Source organism: Drosophila obscura, unplaced genomic scaffold (genome assembly GCF_018151105.1).
Source record: "Drosophila obscura isolate BZ-5 IFL unplaced genomic scaffold, ASM1815110v1 contig_46, whole genome shotgun sequence".
In the NCBI taxonomy this organism is placed as follows: Eukaryota; Metazoa; Arthropoda; class Insecta; order Diptera; family Drosophilidae; genus Drosophila; species Drosophila obscura.
Window position 1 is genome coordinate 2,121,364 of NW_024542835.1, and position 18,294 is coordinate 2,139,657.

At 46.5% G+C, this 18,294-nt stretch overlaps 1 protein-coding gene across 3 annotated transcripts in view; it reads right to left on the minus strand.

Moving 5' to 3' along the window:
* Nucleotides 1-97: 97 nt before the first annotated feature.
* LOC111079817 (dual specificity tyrosine-phosphorylation-regulated kinase 2) overlaps nt 98-18,294 on the minus strand; it is a 55,031-nt gene continuing 36,834 nt past the window's right edge. For all 3 annotated transcript variants that reach the window (XM_022375129.2, XM_022375126.2, XM_022375130.2), the window contains 7 exons: nt 14,744-14,965; nt 13,968-14,322; nt 13,243-13,415; nt 12,905-13,182; nt 4,970-5,108; nt 4,729-4,900; nt 98-3,171 (listed from right to left, as the gene is read on the minus strand). In XM_022375129.2, coding sequence (XP_022230821.2) covers nt 2,126-3,171; nt 4,729-4,900; nt 4,970-5,108; nt 12,905-13,182; nt 13,243-13,415; nt 13,968-14,322; nt 14,744-14,767 — 2,187 coding nt within the window. In that variant the 5' untranslated portion in view covers nt 14,768-14,965 and the 3' untranslated portion in view covers nt 98-2,125. The remainder of the gene's footprint in view (nt 3,172-4,728; nt 4,901-4,969; nt 5,109-12,904; nt 13,183-13,242; nt 13,416-13,967; nt 14,323-14,743; nt 14,966-18,294) is intronic.

Consider the following 18,294-nt stretch of genomic DNA (forward strand, 5'->3'; position numbering starts at 1 on the left):
AGTGGATCATTAATTGTTTATCCGTATACCTACCTAATATGTGGGTATAAAGCCGTTTCCCGGCATTCCATTAAAACTTGATATTTTGAGTACATAATTTTTTCATTTATTCCTTTTTTTGTTGTAATTGTAATTGATTACATGTCGCTTTCTCGATTTATACAATTAATATGCTTCATTAATTTAAAATTGATATTTATGTACGTATGTATATGTGTATTTTGTAATTATAAGTAAGTTTCCATTCGCATGGTCTGCTTCATTTAGTTTAAATTTAATACTAAACGTTAAATTCGAACACACTTTGTAAATCAAGTTTTGCTGTTGGTTTTGCTGCTGTCAAAATCCATAATAAAACACATAATACATTGAAGAAAGTTCATATCGGATATACATACGAGTTACGACGAGTGGCAGAGAAAACATTTATAAATAATACGAAACAAGCTCCAGGGATCGCAGCTCTGTGTATGGGGGGGTATGGTATGGGCATGGGGTATGGGTATACATACTATACGAGTCGGGTGAGTACATGCTAGTATATTGTAAATATTAGATATTGGAGTCTAGTGCATTATATATCCAAAAGTCATGAGCAAAAGTTGCAATTTGTTTACAGTGTTATCTAAACTTACGGTAGTTTTTACGGATTACAAACATCGCTCTGGCGACAGTCTAGACTCGGTTAACACACTTTTAGCCAGCTTTTAGCCAGCTGGCTGCCGTTTACCGTTCACTTTGTTGAGTGTCTATTTTAAAATGAACAAACTGTAATTTGAATAAAATTGTATTTATTTGCTCGATTTGCATCCACTAATACGGTTTACATATATGTAAAGGTGGCGCTCTATAATTATTGTACGGGTATTCGTTTCTGTTCTGTTCTGTTTGTTATATTCTTCTGAATTCTCTAATTATTGTGATATTGGCCAGTTTTGTTGGTTTATCTGCACAAAATGATTCTATGCCTAGAGTTATAGTAAATCTAAGGTTTATTTAATATGCGTTTTCGTTAAATTATGACATGTATTCCGTGCGGATGGGCCAGACTCCTTGTGTACATACTCGTACATAGGTAGTGGTAGTGGTACTTCATTCATTCTCATGCACAAGTTTATCATGCAACTGCATGCTGATTGGGGGTTCGCTGTGATGTGTGGGTTTTCCATCGAACCCACCCCCGAGCTCCTAACTTACGAATACAATTACAGTTAAAGATATATAGATACATTTCTGTTTTGCATATGTAACTAATAACAGCCTTGATACTGTTGCAAAAGACATGGAAGCTGTATGAAATTGTTACACATTTGAGTCGCACGCAAGTGACCCTAAAAATACGAGTATGTTATGTATGTGTGTTAATGTATGTATGTATGTATGCATATCTGTGTGGGGTGGGGGATTGGGAGATTGGGAGATTAGGGGATGCGTTGGGTGAATCGTTACTTCTATGTTTAGTATATGCCATATCTTATACACTATATCTAGGGTATGTTGTTCCTTTGAGCTGGCTTCTGATTTCGTTTTCTGTCCGAAGGTTTGTTTTGTTCATGTTGAACACACTTTTCGTGTGTAGCAGACACCTGGCAACACCTTGCCGCGGGTCTGTTCTAAAATGGAGGGAAGAGAATACTTTCGGGGGAGGTTTGGAGAATACGATTGGTGTTGTGTGGTAGGGTGGGGTGGGGGGAATACATTTGGCTATGGCAGTAGCGAAATAAGATAGTTTGGGGAAACTTAGAGAATACTGCAAAGTGCTGCAAGGACCGCAAGGGGACGACTATCCTAGATGTACCTACATACGTATTTCGAGTGGGGGATGGTGTTTGGGAGGAAGTGGGAGTACAACAGCATTGCGCTCACAGACAAATACAATACGCACAATTACATCTTCCTATGTGGCTTATATGACAGATACTATAACTAGCTAGGCCAGGACTGGATCTTAGTCCCTTTCCTGCTCCTGCTCCTGCTCCCGCTCCTGCTATTGCTACTGCTCCTGCTCCTCCTCGCGCTCCTTGACAGCAGCGCACTGCTGCGGACGCCACTTCTAGCTCCAGAAGTCCATCATGTTGACCAGCTTGCACTTTTTGAGCTCCAGCTTGGTGGGGCGGGCTCGGAGTCAAGCCCTCCCAAAGATGGCTCTGTCGGAGACATCGCCAGTGGACTGAGAGTGCGACATGGCGCCACTGGCCGTTCCGTTGATCACCGGCTGATTGACGCCCGTGTGGTGGTGGTGATGGTGAGTGGCCGTGGCAATCGTGGCCGTCGACGCGTTGTGGTGGCTCACATTGTGATGATTGTGCGCCAGTGTCGAGCTGCCGTACTTGGAAGACGCGCCCACATTGCTGACTCCGTTCAGATGCTTCCTGGTGGCCGCCGAGGAGACGTGGTGGGTGCTGCCGCTGCCCACGCCCCCGTAGATGCGGTGCAGCGAGTACTGTTGCACGGACTCCAGGTCGGAGACGCTCGAGGTGATCTTGGAGCGCACCGCCACCTTCTGCATGCTGTTGTACTTATCGCCGGCGCTCAGCTTGATGTCGGGCAGGTGCCCGTTCGACTGGGCGTGACTGTGGCTCGTGTGGTTGATGTGGTTGCTGTGGCTGTGACTCTGCTGCTGCTGCTGCTGCAGCTGCGGCTGTCTCGACTTGGTGGTGGTGATGGCCGCATTGCTCACTGCTGTGGTGCTGGTGATGGAGGCCACCACGGGCCCACCGCTGCCCGGCGAGATCTCTGCAAAGTTGTAGCAGGAGGACTTCTGGGAGACGCTGTTCAGGCCCGAGCTGGAGGAGCTGCTCGACATGCGGCAGCTGCGATGGCGACTGGAGGTGGAGGGCTGTAGGAATTCGTGGTGGGCCGCCTCGTCGGGCGTCATCCGCTCCGCGGGATCCCACTCCAGGCAGCGCTGCAGGAAGTCAATGAAGTACCTATCCTGGCAGTGCAAGATCTGGGCCAGCGACTTGCTGCCCGGCGCCCTCTTCCGCCCCTTGGTGTTTGTGATGCAGCGCGGCGCGTCCCTCGAGTCAAAGAACAATCGCCGACGCCTGGCCACCGAGATGAGCACCTTGGGCGGCAACCCCAGCACTTCCATGATGCAGGCCAGCTGCTCCACCTCGTTCTCGCCGGGGAAGAGCGGGAATCCCGTGTACAGCTCGGCCAGAATGCAGCCTGCAAGAGGGAAAGAGAGTCCAATTAGTATTGATTTTGGGTGCGGGCCATTCTCTGGGGTGGGTCTGCCGCAGTTCGCAGTTTTCGGGCGGTCAGACAAGCGCATTGACCTTGACTCTGTGCCGGACACGTGTCCTGTCCCTGTCCCTGTCCCCTATTCATGTGCCCCCACTGACATTATTTATTTCCACTGCACTTTCTAATGGACTGCCTCGACCGACACTCATTGACGGAGGCTGCGGAGGCTGACTCATGGGGCGAGATGTCACACAGCAAAATTGCTAAATGAATGAGTTTGGTTCTTTCTGTACCTTCTGACTCAACCATTTTATTTGGAACGCTATTGCCAGTCAATCCATTGAAGATGTAATTGATGTCGATTGCCTTTCGAGCTATTTTCATGGCTGCGCAAGACAAGAGGGAATCATTTTCTGCTTTAGTCAGTAAACTGGCTTTGAGGGCAGACCTACTGAAGCTCTTCCCTGTGCAAACAGAGCGGCATAGTCTGTGAGTTTACCTCAGCCTGCGACCTCATTTATCTAATGAAGCTGAAAGCAATCAAAACCCACACGGACGCTCGCTTCACTCTGTTACAGTTGCTTCAATGGACCCAGAGACCAGATAAAAGAGGAGCTCAGAACTGAGACCACTTGGAATTTGTTAAGAGCTGACATTATTCAACACGTAACCCATTTCCCTTCGCCACTCCGCTGGACACGGGTGTATGCTCAGTGCACAGCAACTCAAATAAGTAAGCAGACGGCCACACCACACACGTGAAGAAGCCCAAGACAGTGGATAAAAATAAACCGAGCTGGCTTTTATTAGGCCCCGGCTTCAGCCGTTCAACCTCTAGCCAACCTCGCTGCCCACGTCCAACGTCCCACGTCCTGCGCACATTTAATGAGTCTTTTGTTCTCTCTCTCTCTCTCTCTCTCACTTGCTCTCTGGCAGGAGTCCACGATGTTCTCTAACGCTGACCGGACGTGGTTGTGGTCGGAAATGGGCGCTAAAAGGATGTGCGGGGTGGCCAGGAAGTGCCATTCGAAGTGGCCAAGAGCGGGGCTGGGCTGGTGAAAATTATTGTATACATAAACTTCAAGTGGGGCACTTGTTGAGTGTCCATGCGGCCCTTTCTGCCGCCACCTTTGCCGATATCTCTTTGTTCCGTCTGGAGGTCCTTTACAGCCGTTGCCTGTTGCTGCTAATTGGCATAGTGCGTGTTTCTACACTCGACTCAGCTCTGAGCGGGTTTCGGCCGGCCAGGTCGATTGAACGGACGGAAATTCGTAGTGGGAGTGGGAGCCACCTCGTGACCCATAAACCCACAGCCATAGAAGCGCTCAGCCACGTGCAGTGGCAATGGGACCATGGAATGCTTAATATTTAATCCGTTTGCCACAATATCCACGGATATTTATAGGGCCAGAGTGTGTGCAATAAATTTGACTGCCAAATGCCGAACAGCGCTTAAAATTTCATGACGTTTCTCCCCCGAAGCAGAATGTTTTTAATTAAAAGTGGACCCAGGTCCCGTCCACGGTCCCACACACTCACCCAAGCTCCACATGTCAATGGCCGTGCCATATTGCAGGCCCAGAATCACCTCCGGGGAGCGATAGAACCTCGATTGGATGTACGTATAGATTTTGCGATCCACATAGCAGGAGCTGCCAAAGTCGATGACTTTGATGGAGCTGCTGCCGCGCTGTTTGAGCAAGATGTTTTCCTACAGAATGAAAAGGATTTTTCGTCAGTCCGGGGACATCCAAAGATTACCCAGTGATTGTATACTTACCGGCTTGAGATCACAGTGAATGATGTTTTCCTTGTAGAGCAGTCGCAGGCACTTCACAATCGAATTGCAGAAGCGTCGGATCAGACTCATGCTGAATCCATTGTAGTTGTTCTTCTTGATCAGCTCGTACAGGTTCAAGCTGCAAAGACAGAGCGAAGCGAAAGGGAGAGAGAGAGATTGGGAGTTAGTGGAGTCCGTCCCTTGTTATGGTGCAATCTCCTCTCCCCGACCGAGCATGGAGGCAAGTGAAATGCCGGCTGTGCCGCTTAAAGCCCGCCCCGGAGCACCGACGACACGGGGCAACATGCATTGAATTAATTTCCATTGCATGTCGGGCACAAATTTAGGCATTCAACGTTTAGCCGTTCAGCGTCAGCAGGTGAGGCAGGAACAACCTTATGGACAATGTCGGAGCAGCCGGTACACAACGACAGAACCCACGACAGATATGGTGGCAATCGAGCCAAAAAGAGCTGCCACAATACTGACGGCTAACGCACACTGGCACAAGCCATCGATTGCAGATTTAATTCCACGTAAATTGGGCAAAAAAAAAAAGATTAGGAAATCGCAAATTAAACATATCCTCCAGCAATAAATTATTGACAGAATAATGATATCCCCCGATTATGTGCAAAGAATTCCATTTGTAAGACGTTTCAACCACGGTGCCTGCCCTCCCGTCTGGGCCGAAATGTATCTTGTTTTGTCAACCCATTTGCTGTGTTTTCTGAATGGGTTTTGCATTCGCAGTTACTGCGATTTCTGGCGATTAATTAACTGATAACAAAGGAGTTTCTTTCGGCTCCCCCCAATGTCAATGCAACCACCAAATAGACAACCAACCCACCACTCACCACCCACCTGGGTGGGATAACCAAAGTTGATCAATGGGAAAGTTTGGTCAATTTATGGCATATAATAAGGCAAGGGCCAAGGATGATTGATGAGTTTCTGTGGCAACCACAGAACTCATCTCCTTTCCCACAAACACCAAATATTGCTACAGATTTCCCTTCATTCGTCCTGTCCCCCTGCTAATCTGAACTCTTGAAGTCGCCTTCATTTCCGATTCCCCTCGAGCTGCGCATCTTATCCGAGTGACTGAAACTGCCATCAATAAGTTCATCGCCTGTTCGTGAGTGCTCCTTTGACAGGCTTGACCCATATACTGTGTGCAGAGAGATTGCGAATGCCGAAAGTAATAACTGGCGATGGCATGAAAGGCGGATGTGTGTGGGTGGGAGGTCAAAGTTGATGAATGCGAAAGGTTAAAGTTGCTGTTAAAGAGAACACACTGAACATCCCACGCAAATATACTCGTATATTTGTTACACATGTATTGCAGACATTGAGGCTTAAAGCCCTGTTCTACAACTGGTTCATGGGGTAATCCAATTAAAATTTATGTCAGCCGACACTCAGCACTTTTCCTTTCCCCCCACCCCCCGCCTCACACAGCACACATGTGTATCTACATACGAGCTGCTAAGTGCGCCTAAAAGCCTGCTAAGCTGATTGGGTTTAAAAGAGGCGTCAAGGCCGTGAGTCGTCCCCCTTAAGCCACATAATGGCATGGCATGGATGGCTGCCGAGAGTTTGAGGGGGGAAATAGAGTAACGGGAGCGCACCCCAGACCGCAAAGGTCACGGGGCTTTTAATTTGAAAACTTTCCCCAATGCACTGGCGCCTGAAAGTAGGCAATGCGAAATGCCAAAATGGCAAGGCTTAAAGTGCCGCCCGGCCGGCTTTAAAGCATGGACTTGGACTTGCCATTGATTTTACGAGGAGCGGAGCGGTTATTGCCGGCCCCACTATTGGCAGACAGACAGACAGGTAGGTTCGGCTCGGCTCGGGTCGGGCCTATAACAAACCAATAAGAAAATCATCAAAATGTCATAATTTCAATCGGCAAATCGGGGTCCCAGTACATGCTCGTATGTGGGCGGACTGCTCGGTGGAATGCACCTTATTACTGCATTATGACATGCCACATAGAACCAATGTCAAAAGTCCGTGAGTCTGCCATGAACTTGAGAATTGCTGGGGCCCCAACTGGGGCGGGCTGGGCGCTTTTTTTCGTGCCGAAATTCCGTTGGTAATTTGATTGATTTGCTCGAGCGCCCTGCCCCCTGCCGCGATGCTACTGCAGCTGCAACATGCAACTGTAACGAGCCACTAATGCCTGCATTTAGCACACACCAGGGGGGGGGAACAGAGAGGAAGCCCCCACATGAGGGGCGGAGAGAGTGAAAGTGAGCAGAATGGATAATACGCCCACCATAAACAACATCAAGTTCGAAGGTCTATCCAATATCTCTTCCCCAATCTGCACGGCGAGTATCTGTGTATCTGTGTATATGTCACCGTCGCGCCGGTTTGGGTCTGACTGCGGATACTCGTGGGAGCATAACACATTTTTCATGGCTCATGGCTCATGGCTCAGGGCTGTCAATTGGCCACAAATGAACTTGTCGCCGCACCGAGAACTGTGTCACCTTTTGTGCGGTTCGGCAGGGAAAGGAAAACTTTTTGGCAAGTTTCAGCATAAATTCGAAATTGGTTTTCTTGGGGAAAGTGAAAAGATTGCCTTGAAATTGATTGACAAGCGAAGACTGGGACCGGACGGGGCGCCTCAATCTCTGCTGTTGTCCTGATTTGCATAGCAAATTCCAGCGCCTGAATGGAGCAGTAGGTGGAATACATTAGGGGATACGTCCATGTCCTCAGGACGGGCCATATCGATTGCCAGCGAAATTTCATTAAATATTAAGGAATTTTTCTGCAAAAAGATTGAAAATAAATCCTATTTCAATTCATTTCCACTTAAATATCCATAAATATTCGAGTTAAGCAGCTTAAAAACGGAACCACTGGCAAAAAGCCTCCTGAATTAATGATGCTCTGTCCCTGAGACTGTGCGACTGTGGGACTCTGTGCCGTGGCTCGACCTTGGCTCGGCGGCCCAAGGCCTTAATCCCAAACAAAATATCTCTCGTTTCTATTCGTTGTGTGGCATTTTAATTAGTCGACGGTCCTGTGACAGTCGGGCGAACCGAACCATTAATAATCACAGAACTGTAAGAAACATTCCACCAGAGAGAGAAAGAGAGAGAGAGCAGGGGAAAGGGAAGAAGAGTCTACTTTACCTTTCATCAGATGGCAGATAGCTTGGCCTTGGCCCTGCTCCTGTTCCTGTTCCTGCGCCCCTCCCGACGGACGCGCAAACAAACAGAAACAAACCCTATGCTCGGGAAATGTCAATTAGCAGTAATTACTGTGCCATGGCACGGCATAATAATAACCTACATCAACATCTGCGTATACAGCCGTGCTGGCCGGCAGGAAGAGTGCGACGAGCATGTTTACTCTCTTGGTAACTCAATACACAGGATCCCTGTCTCTCTCTGTCCTCAGTCTCCTCTAATTGCAATTTACACGCGTACTAAGTGCAAAAATTAATTTAAAAAAGAGACTTGCAGGACTCTGCTTATTTGCATGACCACGCCCCAGCACAGGCCGGGCACACCGACACACGCTGCACGCTGCACGCCCCACGCCAAACGCCCTACGCCGCATGTTGCATTTTAATTAAAAATCATTTCAGTTGGTGCATTTCGTTATCCCTTGGCTGGATCCGTAGTGCCAGCGATGACGCGTCCTCGTCTCCCGTCAGTTGTGGATGTCACTGCCACACGCAGTGAGGCAGGCTGTCAGAACTAGTCAATTACATGGGCGACGACAGGACCACAACCAGGACCAGGGTTAGGGCAGCATGTGGCTGCATCTGTTTGCTATTGATCGGCTCTGAGGCTTATGGACTGCTAGTGCCATTGGCAGTGACAGTGGGTGTGCGGCACCCATAAAATGGGTCACAAAACGCAAAAAAAAAAAAGGAAAGGAAATTTTCAATTTAATTTAAATGTTCACTTTGATTCTGCATATGGTGCAGATGCATTCAATACGAGTACAAGCGCAGGTGTTGTCAGCACTTTGGAACCACAGGAGGCCCATTCCGAGGCTGCTGAAAGCCTTTCAATCGTTTAATTAACTTTGAATTATGCCACGAATTTAAAAAGACTTTTCGAGGAATTTATAATTTAATTGCCATTTCCATTTAATGGCAAATGTTTCATTGCATTGAAAAACTCATAAATAAGAGCAAAATGTAAGGCTTTAGTTTTCATACGGGGAAACCTGAAGGATTGTTTCTGGACTTAAGGGCACACTGAGCAGAGATTTATTCACCTTTAAAATGGCAATTCTTGGGCATTATCTTTTGTAGCATTCGCTTGTGCGGATCTTAGGGCTGTATCCACCGTTTAACAAGGAATATTCTCCTACAGAATGGGTACCCACAAGGGAGCCATCTGCCAAAATACCTTTCGCTGTATTTATATTTAATTTCGTAGCTAAAACGGTTTTCGAAAGCAAACAAAATTAATTCCCCGATGATTATCCCTCTCCCGATCTCGTTATGGTTCATAAAATGGAAATTAAATCTTGACACATGACATGGCCAACAACCAACGAACAACAACCGCCAGGAGCGCCGAGAGCGGGTATGGGCTCTTCTCTCGTTTCGCCCCTCCCCCAGGCAACATTAGGCTGCAATTTATGTGCCTTCAGGCACACACCCACACACCCACACAGTGTCAGGGCCAGAAACTTGGCCACATCCACAGGGCAGCAGAGGCATGTTCTTGGCCAGAAACACAAACGAGTGAGCTGCGTCATCGTCATTGGGACAATATGCTGCATAGTTATGGGCGCTCCGTGGGGTGTGTGGTGTCTGCCGCCCTCTGCTCGCTGTCTTTGGCACTTTGGCAGCTCCTATTTTATCGCTGTCGCTGTGAATTATGTGGCTCATAATGCTAAAACAAGTCCCAGACGGGCCTGAAACTGCCACCTGCCAGGGTCGAATGGAAGGAAAACCATCCAAATGTTTCCCAGACATTGTGTGTGTGCGAAAATGTGTCACTTGGCGTCAATTTAGTTTTTACCATCTTCTCCTCTCCTCTCCTCTCCGCTGCGCTGTGCTGCGCTACGGTGCGCTGCGGTACGGTGCTGCTGCTTATGACACTCACTGTCCTTTTTGCGAAATTAAGTCCTTGAATGAGTGGGCGTGTGTGTGTCACTTTGGGGCCACAGTCACAGATTAGGTTTCATATTTGCAGAGACCCTCTGCACAGACCTCGTGTAAGGGCCGTCAGCTAATTAGCTAATCAGCTTGGAGGAGCTTCCTTGCCATTTAGGGATTTCCACAAAACGTGAATTAGCTTTTGTTAGCCGAAAAACAATGCCTACACCCGGTATTCACAGAGTACAGGGGGGTTATATTACACTCGTGTAGATCAGAGCTGGGCAGTCAAGCATCAACTCAACTCAGTGAGTCTCGAATTAAGCACTTTGTGCATTCTCCTGCATTCTCTTCTTAACTTTTCGCTTGTGCGTCTGCCTGGTGCCTGTATAGAGCAGCCATTGGCTCTGAGAGAGCCAATAACAAAAGGAGAGATCAGCTATTGAGTTCTAAGCTTAGCTAGCTTAGAGCTAAGCTTCATTTAGTTCAACAAACTCATAAATAACTGTTAATAAATTGCCATGAAGCAAATAAAAGTAACACATCAATGCCAGAGGAACGCGCTCTCCAGTGCATACTTTTAGGCAGCATACGCAGAAAGAGCTTCGACGTATGTACATAAAGTAGTTCCTGCATATACATACATAGTATCTGAGTGCCAAGTACCTACTATTCTAGTGTCAAGGCACGCCTGCCGCTACTGCAAGCGTTGATTTTTCTTCTTTTTTACCCAGAGCTCCGAAAATATGTTGCTCATGCTGTAGCATTTTGAATGATTCATTGCTTGGATTTATTTTCATTTACATTCCTTAGCTCAGGTGCGCCTTGAACATTTGTAGCCTTTCCTATCCAAGAATTGTTTCTTGTGTCCTAAACCACTAATCCAATAACCCAAACTCAATCCCTTTGGCTATGGGAATTTTCCGTGAGGGGCATGCAAATTAAATTGCGTGCACGTAAATTTAATTACGTAAAACTTACGATACAATTTGTTTACTCGTTCAAAACAAACTTTAAAACTTGCCGCCGGGTTGTCAATGCGGTTCCCTCTACCCAACTCCTGTATTGCCGCTCGGACGTCACTCGGACAAAGTTTTCCCATTGCGGGAAAACTTCTTTAGGGCAAAAGTAGACAAAAAAAAAAAAAAGAACAAGTGCGCCCTCGAAGAAACAAACAAAAACAGCGATTTTGCGGCTAATTAGTCGCAAGGCAAATAATTAATTAAATTTCCGTCCAGGGAATGGATGATGGGTAAACGATTCAATTCGGTTGCCCCATCGATGTGCCGAGTGTTGTCTGCAATTAGGAGAAGATGTAGCGGGGAAGGGAAGGGGGGGGGGGGGGGGGGCCACTATCTCCGATGGCGTGCCACTAACCCATTCGAATTTAGAGACCCCCCAAAATCCCCCAAATCAGTGCTCTAAAATGTCAACTGGATGGAGCCTCAAAATGCAAAAAGCGAAAAACTTTCGTAGGCTGGCAATTAAGACAAATTAGTCACCGGCGACTGACGGAAATGTCAGAGGCTCCGGAGAGGGAAACACAACAGCAACAACAACAAAAACAAGAAAAACAGGACGACCTTCGACGTTCGCTTTGCACCAACTATGGCTGTTGCATCGCGTGCTGCTCACAATGTATTTGCAACGAGCATTATTTTTACCATATTTGCGTTGCTCGCTGTCTAAACTTTGACATGCCCGTGTGTGCAGTGGGTTCCGGTGCCAGTACTAGGGCTCAGTTCCAGTCCTGCTACAATATCAACACCTGAGGTTCCCCGTTCAGGTTCAGGCATGCCAATCAATTAGATTTCTACGCCACGCCAGCAGGGATATACATATACGTATACGTATACCCCTGCTGATCCATCTGATCCATCAAAGAACATACCCACTGCAAGGGTGCAACAACAGGTCGGACCTACATGTGGCACACACACTCGTATGCCCGAAGGAGGCGTGCCACACGTTCCTGCGCCTGCAAGTAGGCCACACACAGCACACAGCACACAACATTCAACACTCAAATTGAAATTGATAGCCGAGCGACGCCTGCGGTGGGTGCACCACTTGATTCAGATTGTGTCTGCGTCTGGCGCTTGTTTGCGCTTTTGTGGCATGTAAAATTACGAGGCAGGAGCAGGGGCAGGAGCAGGAAATTAAATAGAAATGTATATTGTTTACACGGAAAATGATGAAAATGGTGGGAGGAAAGCGCATTAGTGCGGAAATTGCGATCTGAGGTAAAGCCAAATCTGGTGACTCCCAATAATTCTGTAAATGAGTTGAATACACTCGTAAAACAAATTATGAATGCCACTTGTGAGCATTTATACGGTGACCATAAACAAACAGTCAAAATTTATGGGCCAAACAAACCAAACCTAAACAGAACCGAACCGTATGGTACGTATACGACACGTATACGTATACGATACCAATAAAACTTAACTGGAGAACAATGAAGCTGAGGAGACATCGGTTATACACATGTGAATATGCTGCAGGCAAAAGGACTTTGTTCAAGTTGGAGCCAACATCCATTCGACTGCGTGCTAGGCACTTGGAAGCATGGAAATTAATAATAGCCACAATTTTATGGCCAGCCAACACGCAACGAAAGTTGCCACAAATAATTGGCAGAATGTTAATAGAAATGCGAGTTATACGCGCTTTTAATTGAAGACTCAACCAGAGTCGTAAGCGACTCTGATATACGAGTATTGTGTAGTGTTTCGTGACTGGCAGCCGAAAAGCCGAATGCAAAGGCTAATCTGCATTGACGTCAGACATGGATGGTCTGTCCCCAGATGGTCTTGACAATGGGGAAGGAGCGTGTCTGGCACTCGACTCACCTCATCAGCTCGAAGGTAATGCACAAATGTTTGCGGAAATATGTGTAGTCCAGCATGTGGATGACATTGTGAGATCCATCCGCATCCTTCTCGCGCAGCTCATCGAGGATGTTCAGCTCGACGACGGCCTGGTTGAGGAAGCGCTTCTTGTTCCTAATGATCTTGATGGCCACGTGTGTGTTGGTCTTGTGGTCCAGGGCCCGGATCACCTGCCCGAAGCTGCCCTTGCCGATCACCTCCAGAATCTCGTAACGAAAGGCTATGTGATCGTGTTCGATCTGTGAATAAAGAAAAATCTAGTCAGTAATTGAATAATTGTAGTTGTGGAACCCACTTACGATCTTGTAGTTGCCATTATCATCGTCATAGCCCAGATTCGTGGTGTTGGCTGTGGGGGCGGGCTTGTTGTAGTTCTTGCTGGCGTGCTGTCCGAAGTACCAGACCTCCTTGTACACCTTGAGCTCCTCGAACTCCAGATCCGTAAGGTAGTTGCGGAACTTCTTCACCAGCTCTGTGTTCCCCACGCAATCCATCAAGTAATGAAAGAAATATATACAAATATTAGAAATATGTTTGTTTGTTTTGTGGCACAGGCCAAGCCTGATCGATCAATGACGAAAATTAAAATAATGCCAGAACTATATACGCGCAAAATGAGCTTTAGTTAAGTGAAACTTTCCCTGCTTTTCCATGCATTTTTCTGCCGAAATGCCATTCCCTTTTCGCACTTGCGACTAAGTGAAAAGAAAAAGGTAATTGAGAATTTTCCCATGTGGCAAACGCCGCACTCCAAAATCCCCCATTGACCCTGACCTCAATGCCAGTTTTATTTTCTAAAAAATTATATAAAATTAATTAGTGAGCAGAAGAGGAGAGGCGGGTGGAGCAGAGCGTATCAAATGGCTGTAGGGCATCCTCATCCTTTACTAATTGGCATTGAGCTTCAGCCAGGCATTCGGAGACCCCCGAGTCCCATCCCCAGATGGCTTCTTCCGCACTCCCCATTGGAGGTTATCCTCCCACACTCTGGCACTCCCCATTTGGGGGTTTTTGCTTTACTTACCAGATGGCGTCATGGGCGTGTTGCACTTGAGCTCGGCGCTGCCAGTGCTGCTGGCCGAGTTGCCGGAGCTGCCGCTGCCGCTGCTGCTGTTGGACTTGGTGGAGGAGCCGCGCTCGTTGCCACCGTTGCTGCTGTTGGTGGTCGACGAGGAGACGGGGGAGCCAATGTTGTTGTTGTTGTTGTTGTTGTTGCTGTTGCCATTGAGGGACGTCGTTGTGGTGACCGCCTCATTCACTGCCACATGGTTGTTGTGGCCATCCAGGCCACGCCGCGACCCATTGCAGAGCTGAGGCAGGTCCAGGCGGGAGCTCGAGAGCCGCACATCGCGTCGCAGCTTCTCGTTGTCCAGCTGGATCTGTGGAGCACACGAAGCGAGTCTCATGAAACATTTGCATTCTCTCGAACAGCAGGTATTAAGATCTTCCTCTTGCAGCAAATCGTAGCCCGAGAATCGATGCCACAAATGGAGGCGCATAAAGCGTTTCCTTTTCATACGCTTTCGATTCGATTTCCACTTCATTTTACAATTGAAATGAATATATTTATTGTACATATGAAAGAAAATTCAAATTTTGTCCCTGATCCGAGTTTTATTCTACAATTGTTTTTGAATGGCAAGTTTGATCTGTTGCAGAGGAAGTTTTAGCTCGAATGTGAACTGGGGATACACAGGGAACACATTTTACATTTTATTCTTGGATATTTAACATTTCAGAAGCTTTTAGATGGAGGAGATCTGTTATACCGGATGCTGAATATGAGTAAAATCCACTCACCGGCATTTCGCATCGATCCAACATTGTGGTGACTTTTGTGTGTGGTCGATTCTATCCAGAAGAAGATACTTATCCAAGTATTGTAGCCCGCTTAACCGCTTAACCGGTTGAGTTCGCTCCACTCTCCACTTCGCCACTCCTCCAATGTTCTACGATTGATAACTTTCGGGGTGATACGTCTCTGGGGCGCACATTTGCATTTGTTTTGGTTGTTGGGGCCAACTGCAAAGAAGAAGAACAAAAGAAGAAAATTTATTAAAATACGGTCTCAAAACAAAAGATTGTTGAATGGACGGAATCCGGAGGCACGATTTAAGCCCTTGACTCTTAACCCTTAAAGCGCCGCGGGGGGTGCACCGGTAACCAGCCAACCAACCAGCCACAACGGGAAGTCAGAGAAATATCATTATAATAAATAATAAAGCATCGGCGAGCAGTGCGCATTCCAAGTGCACACCATAAGTAAAACCCAAAGCACTGTTCGATAAATGGCAGCGAGAAACGCCCCCGAAATATCAATGACATGTCAGGGCACAGCACAGACCATAAAACGAACCCAGCCCAAACACCACACCAGACAAGACCAGACCAGTCTGTCAGTCGGAGCGACAGCCAGAGTCCATGGCAGTTAGCAGATTTCATTGTCAAGGCAGTGGGTTGTGGGTTGTGGGAAACGCGACGCGACGAAAAGCGGCGTCATCAAAAGCCCAACAACTTTGTTCATATTTTCTTCAAAGGGGTCGTATAGAGTCTTCCAGGTGTAACCCCTCTGGAACAAGAACCAATTGTAGACCCCCAAAAAAGACCCACAAACCATGCCGTTCCCTGTTCCCATTCCTGCAAGTGCAACGGCTGACAGGCATAAAAACTTGGAAACCAAAGTCATGGCCAATTATGAACCCTTTTACGTCCCCTCACCCCTGCTCACCTGCCTGCCTCGTTGTGCATTTGCCTGTCGACTCGCACTCGCACTGCACTCCCGCTCCCACTCGCATTCAATATGCATAATAATCCTCCCTAAACCCTTTCGACAGACTACACTCGTGGAGCCACCCCTGCGGGAGGGTAAGTGCAGCAGAAAGTTAAGTTTGTTTGATAAGTTCCCTCATGAATAGAGGCATAATGAAAGCGTACACTGTACGGTACTGTACAGTGTGGATGGATAGTAGGCAGACTCGTAGATGGATCGCTCGCAATTAGTCGATGGTTGAATAGTTTCTCTCAGTGCACCGCGAACAGGTTCCCACATTTCAAGGTACGAGCACCATCGACAGTTGTAAACCACTCGCCTAGTTCCTATATTGCTATATTCCTATACCATTTTCTTTTCCATTACTTTTTCTTCATGTTTCTTGGCTGGCCTGGGGTTTTCCACCCGCAGTTAAATTTATTGGCTTTTAAAACTTTTCTGTCATAAAATGATAATTTACAGCATTCGCTTTCCTCATCAAGCTCGACAGTTGCCGGTTCACGGCAGTGGGAGTGGAGTGGAGTTTGGCTCCGTTCAAGTTAGAGTTCAGTTTGGGGCTTTTTTAGAGTTTTCCCATATTTCATAAAGTATTTCGGCGTTGTCTGCTTGTTAAGTCGTTAGCTTTGCCCTTCTTTTTGCTGCAGACTCGGGCAAAGTTAGCTCTTAACTCGGTTTCAGAGTTGTGTTGTCGCTGGTTGGTTTCTGTCACTCAGTCAGTCAGTCAGTCAGTCAGTCAGTCAGTCAGCCTGTCTGACTGTCATTTAATGCACTTTTTGGGTTTGCCATTTCTCTGTCTGTTTGACTCTTGCAATTTGCGTAGAAAGCCAAGAGAGTTGAGAGACAGAGGACCCAATGAGTCGGGCCACGTCTCGGGTTAGGTCTGGGTTTGGGCGTAATTTGATAAGCGAAAGTTTTTTGAACCCACCAAAGCCCCCTGCAAGGCTGTGACTAAATTTAGACCTTAGCGTTGCAAAGGTGTCGCTGCTGACGGCCACCATTCCGTATTGTTCTCTTTCAGATTTAAATGACAAATCAATTGAGACGCAGATTCAGATACAATTGGCGACTGTGCGCTTGGCGTCAATTGTATTGTAATTCATTCCAACAATTACACGCCTCGGAAAGCGATTGCTTGGTTTTGCATTGATTTCAATTGAAAAAACCCCCAAGATCTTTTGGATCGTTTGTCATTGCTGTGACACCCACCCGATATCTTAGATATAAATATATCTGCAATTTCTATTAATGACATTGAAACACAAATGTCAGACTCAATGCTGTGTGTGTCTTTTGGCTCTCAAGTTTACGAAGATGTCTTTGGCCGAGCTCTGTTTGGGTTGCTCTGGCCTCGAGATGGCTTTCGTGATTTTGCCCTGAATAATTGTGCTGTGGGTAAGGCAAGTATCGTACTGGAAAACCTCCAAATAGCAGCTCAATATCATATCACATTTCAAATCGAAGTAGCTGTCTGAATCGCACTGACTCACAGAGGCGCAAACTAGAGAGGATTGTTTGGCAATGCCAAGGGAATCATTCTCACCGTTCCAAGAACATACAAACACCTATTTATTGTATAGGAAATAATTGTCAGTGTACACTCAGATAAAGAGGACCTTCACCGAGAGTTAAAATTGTAAAAAGAAGAAGGTTTTCGTTTAAATTGTTCCATTAATATCAAAATAATTGATTTAAAATTTAAATATATATTTTAGATTTAAGATAAATATATTTAAAATTAAAATTAATTATTTGCATACTTAGATAAATAATATTTCCTAGAATTGTAGTAAAAATATTATATTTAATTAAAAAACAAATATTTTATTTCTAGTTATCTGCTTTGGGCTCCATTACTTTGCGGACAATTATTTTTGTCATTTGCCTTTCCTTTGTTATGCCGGACTCCGGCTGGGTGGAAAAAAGTGCGAATTGAGATACTCTCTCAGAGAGGATCGATCGTAAGAGGCGTTAAGAGCGAACTATCGTCGAATGTGGTCCTTGGTGTTGCTAAGTGCAAGTGAGAGGGAAAATGTATGCCCGTGGATTGCGTTGCTTACAAATTTGGCGGAAGAAGGTGTAAAGGGAAGGGAGTAATGGATGATTATGAGTTATAGAAACCCGACACACATACACTGAGCACAAAAGGTATGTATTTAAGTGCGAGTGTGTTCTGCTGTCGCCATGTAATCAAATTAATTCGCATTACGTCCGAGGTCCGGTCCGAATGAAAGTCGACCCCAGTGAACTTTAAAAACCAGTAATTTAGTTACCGTTTTTTATTGCTCGCCATTGCATAATCCAACCCACTCGAGCTGACTGCTCTGCTGACCCTCCGCATTAAAACACAAAATATGAAGCCATTAATTTGAAATTTCTACGTCAAGTGTCGGCAGACCCCCAAACCTACTACAGAAGAAGGAGAAGAAAATTGGCCACTCAAAGTAATTGAGTTGCACTAAACAGAAATTTCGTTGCTTGTCTTCGGAATTAATGATCCCCAGATGAGAGGAGCAGAGGAGGGAGATGCGATGCGATGGCAATGGCAATAAAAGTGTCGAGAAATTTATGGGAATAATTTGTC